The sequence below is a fragment of the Melospiza georgiana genome, chromosome 4, assembly GCF_028018845.1.
Source record: "Melospiza georgiana isolate bMelGeo1 chromosome 4, bMelGeo1.pri, whole genome shotgun sequence".
Taxonomy (NCBI): Eukaryota; Metazoa; Chordata; class Aves; order Passeriformes; family Passerellidae; genus Melospiza; species Melospiza georgiana.
Window position 1 is genome coordinate 11,322,942 of NC_080433.1, and position 8,312 is coordinate 11,331,253.

At 55.9% G+C, this 8,312-nt stretch overlaps 1 protein-coding gene across 1 annotated transcript in view; it reads left to right on the top strand.

The window, feature by feature from the left end:
• The window catches only part of CACNA2D4 (calcium voltage-gated channel auxiliary subunit alpha2delta 4), a 119,544-nt gene extending 116,549 nt beyond the window's left edge, over positions 1 to 2,995 (top strand). Inside the window, exons 38-40 of the mRNA XM_058022172.1 lie at positions 1,941 to 2,053; positions 2,417 to 2,499; positions 2,909 to 2,995. Coding sequence (XP_057878155.1) covers positions 1,941 to 2,053; positions 2,417 to 2,499; positions 2,909 to 2,995 — 283 coding nt within the window. The remainder of the gene's footprint in view (positions 1 to 1,940; positions 2,054 to 2,416; positions 2,500 to 2,908) is intronic.
• The last annotated feature ends 5,317 nt before the right edge of the window (positions 2,996 to 8,312 follow it).

Genomic DNA, 8,312 nt, shown 5'->3' on the forward strand with positions numbered 1-8,312 from the left:
TTCTTCTTAGAAAGCCACTAAGCCTGTTTATTGTGGCTTTCCCTTTTTGCGATACTCTTGGCTTTCCTTTTCTTTCTTTTTCTTTTTCATTTTTCCCCCTTTCCTGTATTTCTATAAAAACAAAAAAAAACCTCAAAACAACAACAAAAAAAAAACCAAAAAAAAAAAAACCACAAAAAAACCCCCAAAACACAAACAAACAAAAAATGAAACAAAAGAAAAACAAAACAAAAACCACCAAAAAACCAAACAAACAAACCAGGGATGGGGGAAAAAATAAGTGTTAGACTGAAAGAACTGAAAACAAGAGTCCACTTTTTTATTACCCATTTTCAGTGTAAGTGAATGGACAGTGAAAAATAACAGGAAAGGCATTGTGAAAAGAGGCTGTTTTCAGTGGTTGCACAGTGCTATCAGCAATCACGTGTGGAAAGGTGACCAAAAGATGAATTTCCACTGATCCAGCTTTCCCAAACAGATCTGACTGAAATTGCTTAAAAAAAGCCCACAAAACAATCCTACCTAGTCTTCAGTATTGGATCAGCTGCAGAAAAGACTTAAAGCTTAGAAAAACAGCCTCCACTAGTCAGCATGGCTCTAGGAAAACCAGGGCCTTGCCAAACATTGTTTCAGAAGAGATTGCAGATTTGATGATAACAAGGTATTCTGTTAATCTCTGGGCAGATCCAGAGGAACTGCGTGACCTCTGTGGGTCACAGATGTGTGCTGCAAACAGAGCCTGGGAGCTGCCCCTCCCCTGCTGGAGGCAGCACCTCAGCAGTGCTGGATGGAGCAGCAGGGGCTGTGTCCTGCTTGGCTCTTTGTAGTTACAGCCTCTGGTGCATCTTGGGCATCGTTTATCCAGGTATTTGGGAGAGACACCCCTCACCCCTGCCACAGGCTCTGTGCAGCATCAGCCAGGGCCTGGCACGCAGGCATTCCTGGTGGAGCAGGGCTAGGCTGGGTGCTCCATCCTGGGCAGAAGCATTGGCTTGTGGATTGATGCATGGGGCACCTCTGTCCTGCTGGCTGAATCTGTGCAGGGGGTGAAGGCTGCTTGCCAAAGCTGCCAGGGCACTCATTAGTCAGGGAGCAATAATGACATGGTCAGCTGCTGTGTGTGGCATTCAGCACCTCTAAAAGGGGACACACATGCCTGGAGGCTGGAAGGCAGCAAGGCCAGGTGGTGAATAACCAGGGACACTGGGCACTGCTCCAGCACAGTCAGCTTGGCCAGGGCAGTGGGCACATCCCCACAAGGCTGGATTTCTGTTCCAGAAGCCCTGCCACCAGTGCAGGCATGCAGACCTGATGTCCTCAGCCTTCCCTGTGCCCAGTGGCTCTGGGACATGCTGGCTCCCTGCCAAACAAACCCCAGCTGGTCAGTCCTGTCACTCCAGTGTAGCCCACAGTGTTACTGGGTTCCTCTACTTCTCTCTCCAGTAACTTGAAATTTAGCACAACTCTGCTGCTCCCAGGACCACAGGACAGAGACACCCTTGCACTGTACAAGCACACACACAAATATACATTAAATAGGCACTGACATACCTCTGGGTGAAGCCAGGCTTTGCTCAGGTGTCATCTGCTGTCATGTGCTGCCCCATCTGGGCAGGGCTTGTCTTGGTTTTGGCTGGTTGGTTGGGTTCTTGGGTTGATTTTGACTTTTGTGCCAAGCATGGAGTTACAGATTTGAGCCAGTTCAGAGCCAGAAAGGAGGCCAAAAAGGACTGCCAGTGGTACTTCTCCCTGTGTACATCTGCTCACTGGTCTCTCTTGCTTTCTGCTGGCACCCTGTTTCCAATGATCTCTTTTTTTCTTTCAATTTCTTTGCTGTGGCTCAGGCAATGCCAGGGAAGCTGCCCTGGGCTGGAGAGTTGTGGTTTTTTTCACTTTTCATTTTGCTCTGTGTTTTTTTTTCACCTGCTCTTCCCTTGCAGGATGTTTGTGGCACAGCAGATCATCAGCAGTAACCTCCTGCTCCTGGTCACGGACACCGTCTGCGATTGCAGCATCTTCCCACCCGTCCCAATGGATGCAAAAGAAGTCAAATATATCCTTCCATGCCCAGCAGGGATGCAGAGCTCCACAGGCCCTGTCATCTCCGTGTTTGCCAGGGTGGAAAATAGGGTTTGTCCTTCTGCTGCCATTGCTGTGGGGGTGGAGAGCACAGCCTGGCTTGGGGAGGTCAGCAGCCCATGCAGGGTGACCCGCCCTCTCCTCATCCTCCTGGGTTGGGGCTGTTCCACCTGGCCAAACTTTCCTGGGGGCCCAGGGGTGTGTGTGGCACCCATCCATCCATCCATCCATCCATCCATCCATCCATCCATCCATCCATCCATCCATCCATCCATCCATCCATCCATCCCTCCATCCATCCATCCATCCATCCATGCAGTCCTTAACAGCCCCGCACACAACGCCTCGGTGAAGTGCGAGCGGATGCGCTCCCAGAAGCTGCGCCGGCGGCCGGACTCGTGCCACGCCTTCCACCCTGAGGTATCCCGGGACACTGGGGACAGGGAGGGACAGCTGGCGGTGCCCAAAATGCACAAATGCTCCTCTTGCAGCCTTGCATAGGGTGTGTCACTGCTGGCTGGGGCCAGGCACAGCCGTGAGTCCCCAAGGGGGCTCCACCAGGATTTCCTAGCAGGATTTCAGCTCTGTACCACCTGGGAAGGGCTTGAGCTCGGAAGCCACAGGGTCAGGAGCACACACACACACACCTGCTAGGAGCCAGGAGCCATGTGCCTTCCTACCCATGGAGGGCTGCTGTGGCCAGCAGGGATAAGCCAGTCCCTTCCTTGGCTCCTGGGGTGCTCTCCGGGCCACAGGCATTGCTCCCTCTTGCAAAGGCACAGGCAGGCTTGGCAGCAGGGACCCTGACCCCTTGTCTCCCCTCTCGCAGGAGAATGCCCAGGACTGCGGGGGCGCCGCTGGGATCTCCGTGTGCGCAGCGCTGCTGCTGCTGCCCCTGGTGCTGCTGCTGCGGTGACGCTGCCCGGAGCCGGCGGGACAGAGCCGTGCAGGGGACACGGGGGACATGTCCTTCTGGGACACCCTCGGCCACTTCCCCAGGTGTCCTTCAGCACAGGGTCCAGCACAGGGGGAGCTGCTGCTCCTCGGAAGGCCGTGGCTAAAGGAGATGCGAGAAGCAGCAGGGGCAGCTCCGGGCACAGCAGCTCGGACATCCCAGAGCCCGCTCGCAGCCGGGGCTGCTGCGATCATCATGGAGAACATTCCCCATCAGCCTGCCCCCCACGGAGGGGCAGAGCTGGCTCCAGGAGAGCAGCAGGGGCAGGGGACAGCACCTGCCTGTCCCTCAGGGTGGGACACCGGGTTTGGAACCCCGGGTATGGAAGCAGCACGTCCTGGTCCTGGGGGTGAGACACGGCACCGAAGCTGAATGGCAGCAGCCTCGCCTGGGCTGGGCTGGGCAGGGGGAGGCAGCACAGCTCAGCTGGAGAGCTGCAGCTCCTCTGCCAAGGAGGCCTCTCCTAACACTGCTATGGCAGCACCCAGGTTCTTGTCTGCATGTGGACTTACCTCTGCAAAGGGGTTTTGTGTGAGCCACCCGAAGAGACTGACCTGCTCTCCTCATTGCAGAAGCAGCCAAGGAACAGGCACTTTGTCCCTGGGAGCAGCACTGCCCTTGGCTGTGCCCTGCCCTGGGCCTGGCATTCCCAGCTGGTGGGCACAGGCCATTCCTCACAGAGCTTTATGGACAATGGGTGGGAAGCACCCGTTTTTCTTTTTTTTTTTTTCTTTTTTATGAACTGTTCCATACCATCTCATTAAAAACAGATATATGGTATATTCTACATAGACACCACAGCTTCAGCATGTTTGGTGGGCATCACTCTGGGGACAGAGTGTGGCTGGAGAGACTGCAGACACAGCTGTGGTGGCCCCAGGGCAGCAGGGTGGTACAGCAGGAAGGCTGAACCTGCCCCTGGTCACTTTGGGAGTGTCCTGCAGCCTCCAGGCCCCTGTCACAGCACGATGTCACCTCCTTGAGGACACAGGCCCTCCTTGCTGGCTGCCTGACGAGCAGCACTGCCCACTCGTGCCCTGCCACGTGCCCGCCATGGCAGCTGCAGGGCCACCATGTCACCCACTGCCATCACTGCCAGGCTGGACTCCTGGGCTGCTGCTGCACAGAGCAGCTGGGTGGGAAAGGGCTTCATCCTCACAGCAGCTCTGTCCCTGCCCTGCACAGCAGGCACCCACAGGTGCACTCCAGGCTTGTCCTTCTTGCCACCCGTGTCACCTGACACTGAGGGGACACTGACCAGTCCCAGCCAGGTCCTGGCAGTGTTCCAGCAAAGAGGAGAGGAACCAAGGCAGTACTGGAAGTAAAACTGGAGGTGGAGAAGGCTCCAGGCTTCAGAGGCAGTGACCTTCTCAGAGGCAGCAGCAGCCAGGGAAGGTGAAGGCAGGACAGAGGGAGAAGGGGCGGCTGTCAAGGCTGAGGAGCTGCTCAGAGATGGAGGAGCCCCTGGCTCAGGGCACCCCAGGCTGGCACAGCTCCCCCAGCCCCACGTGCCTGCCCCTGGTGCCTCTCAGGGATGACCTCCCTGTCAGAAAGGATTAGCAGCCCCATGTGCACTCAGCTTCAACAGGACAGGAGAATGCTCTGGATGAGCCATGCTTGGCTTCAGGTGCACCAATCCCCAATAAACAGGGTCCTGCAGGGATACCTGCACTGAGAGAAGATGAGAGCTGTACCTGGCTTGGCTGGCTCAGGGAGTTTGTCCACAGGTGCTGACTGCAGGGAATGGGCAGGGTGAGAACTGGATTATTTCTTAAACTGAGAAATAGAAGCAAAGGTTTGCCTGACCCAAACCTGAGCACACACCAGGAACAGCTTCCTGGGTTTTGGAATTTTTTTTTTGCAGCAAAGCAGACCATAAGCAAACCTACCCAGTTCTGGGCTCCAGCACGGGGTTAAGCAAATTCTATTTCATGCTCTGACAGAGACAGTGACTCATGGCCCTTTCAGCAAGAGAAAAATCCCCAGGAAGAGCAGCTGCCTCAGCTTCCAACTTCTTCAGCCATGTGCTGGGCACAGCAGATGAAAATAGGTCAGCAAAAGCAAACAGTGAGCAGAGGCCAGAGCATCCAACCAGCAGCACAGCAGCTGTGAGAGGAGCCATCTCCCACTTCCAGCTGAGCAGCATCCTGCTGCCATCCTGATCCCATCAATCCCAGCTGTCCCTCCTGTGCCATCCACCCTGTGAGCACACAAAGCACACCCACAGGAGCAGGGCTTGTTCTGCTGGGGAAAATGCAATGGGAGCAAATTCCCAGGTGGGAATCTGTTCTGCAGACAGAGCTGTCCATCAGAGCCACCCCTCACTGCTGCACACAGCAGGGGCTTCACAGGCCCCAGTCCTGCAGCTGATTTCCTCCCAGGCAGGGGGCAGGGAGCTGAATTCTCTCTGACACTCCTCCCAGGCTCCGCAGACGCTGCACTGCAGGCTGAGGTAAGCCTGGCTCTCCCCCAAGCACTGTGGTGGGCAGGGACACACACCTTGCACAGCATCACACACACACATGAGCCCTCCCTGGATCGTGGCTGGGGCACAGCAGGCTGCTGGCTACAAGTGTGGCCACACGGGGATGACTTCATCCTACAAAACAGTGGGGAAGTCAGTGGGATTTGCAGCAGCTGTGTGCACAAAAGGAGCCTGGCCTGAGCTGGCTTTGACTTAGCAAGGGACTGGCACATGCCAGGCTGGGCAGAGCAGTGGCCACAGCCAGGACCTGCCCACCCCAAGTGTGTTAAGAGGTGTGTGGGGTGTGTGCCCATCTCTGGCACGGGGAAGGACCAGTACCACAGTTCTGCTCGGTTTGATGCACACCTCAGGCTCCTCAGAGGATTTTCCAGGATGCTTTTTCTGCTGAGAGAGCCCAGTGGCACTGTCAGCACAGAAACCTCTGCTGGCAGGGGAGGGGGGCTCAGGGCAGCCTCATGCAGCAGATACTTCTGTGCTAAGCAGATGCTCCAAAGCAAGCAGAGAAGGAGCATCAAATACCGGTGTGCCAAACACTCCATCACCAGCTGGGGTCTCTCTGAGGGGGGATTGCTGCTCCTGTTCCCCCTGGGCATTTGGGAGCTCCTCCATCCCTCAGCACAGGCTGTTCCCCCCCACCACCTCTGCCTGCCCCTTACACCTCCTGTCACTCGGCCAGCTCTGTCACAGCCCTGTGACATCAGCCTCAGCCCCAGCCCTCTGGGATGGCCCTGCTCGGACACCCCTGAGCATGTTTCTGCTGTAAATGCCCACAGGAAATGCCATCAGCCCCTCCTGCTCTGCTCTGCTCTGCTTGCTGCTGCCTCAGATTTTGGGAGCCCTGGCACCCTGCCCTTGCCCAGGCAGGCCCTGCTGGCAGCAGAGGAGGGCTGGGCACTGAGCCCTCTCTTTAGGCCTGTTTGGCTCTGCAGGGCCAGGCAGCTGCTGCTGTGCTTCCCACCAGTGCCACAGGGAGCAGAGGGATGTGCATGGCTGCAGGAAAGGCTGTGGGATGGTGGCAGGAGCTGCACCAGGGGTTGGCCTGTCACCGGCAGCGGGAAAGGGACAGGGAAGCCCCCACACCCCCACACCAGGGACTCTGGCCAGAGCCCCTGGCTGCTCTTGTGTGTCCCAGCTAGCAGTGACCTTCTCTAGCCCTGGCAGCAGGGGCTGGAGCTGCTGTCACCTCCTGCTGCCAGGCCCTGAGGGACAGAATATCGCTTTCCAAGCTGGCAGAGGCTCCCTGGCAGAGGCAGCACTCCCAGGCTGGCTGTCCCTGCAGGATGGGGAGCTGGGCCAGGGCCAGGGCAGAGCCCCGGGCTGCCACCGTGGCCGGGAGCCAGCAGGGAGGTGGTGGCAGTGCCACTCCCTCCCAGGAGGGCTGGCCGCCTGTGCCAGCAGCAGCTGCCACCCCACAGCCCATGTGGCAGTGCCAGCCCTGCAGCCTGGCCACAGCCACGGGGAAAAACTGGGATTGGGAGAGCCCAGCTCCAGCCAGCACCAACAACCCAGGCACAGGCAGGGTTGGGGTGAGAGCAAAGGCAGACCCTGGAACTGCAGGGGTGGCATTTGCCTCTCTAAGGGAAACACACCACTGCTCTGGGAACCCATCCAGGCCCGAGATTTTCCCATCTCATGTACAACCAGACCAGTTCAGTTTTAAAGCTGCAAAGAGTCTCTGTGCTCAGTGGTGCCACTACAGAGGTGAAGCTGCCACTGAATGAGATCCCAGCATCCCAATGCTTTTGTAGTTTACAGGTGAATTTTACTGGAGAAAGGCAAAGCTGAAGTTTCTGGAAACACCAGAAAAATCATCATTATGACAGTGGTGAGACACTGGCAGAGGTTGCCCAGAGGAGCTGTGGCTGCCCCATCTGTGCAAGTGTTCAAGGCCAGGTTGGACGTGGCTCTGAGCAGCCTGGCCTGGTTGGAAAGGTGTCCCTGTCTGATCTTTCAGGTCCCTTCCAACCCAAACCCTTCTGTGACTGTGATAAGATCCAGCAGGCAAATCAGCTCCGTGCAGGAGTGCTGGGCTCCCATCCTGCTATCCCTGCCCAAGGCACCAACCCTCCGTGGTGAACAAGGAACTGCTCACACTGCAAGGCTCTCACAGCAGCTGCCCAGGCACTTCTCCTTCCCTGCTCCTTGTCCACACAGCTGGAGATGAGCAGGTGAGACATTCTCCATGCTGCCATGCACTCAAGGCCAGTATTCCTTCTTCAAGAGCAATGTGCACCTAGGAATTACCACAGACACTCTCCAAGGAATCCATCTTTTTAAGCAACTTCATTCAAACCACATTAGTGCTCCTGGAAATCAGCCTGGAGAATTTCAGGCATTCCAGGCAGATCCAGCAGCACTGTTTGGTTCAAACAAGTTCTTTGATGCCACACAGGAGGCAGGGGTAAAAAAAAAAGGGGGAGGGAAAGAACTCAGTTTTGCAAGGAAGCCTTTAATAGCTTCAACTAAAGCAGTTAGCTCTTCCATCCTAATCATGCACTTCATTTATTTCTCCAGAAAGTTGGGCAATGGCCTCAGACACTCACCTTGGTTGCTGCACTTTAATCCATACTCAGGTACTTGGCAATGAATGAAGCAAGTGGTTCTCAGGAGAGGGCAGAGCAAGGACACAACTACACACAGGAGAGGTGGGACATGCAATTCTATCCTGCCCAGCCAACTTTTAAATATCACTCTGCTTCCTGGAAACAGAACAAACCCAATTCATATTCTAATGTGGCAGCTACTTTTAGTGTAATTTGTGTGAAATCTGCTACCAACATTCTCCACGTTCCT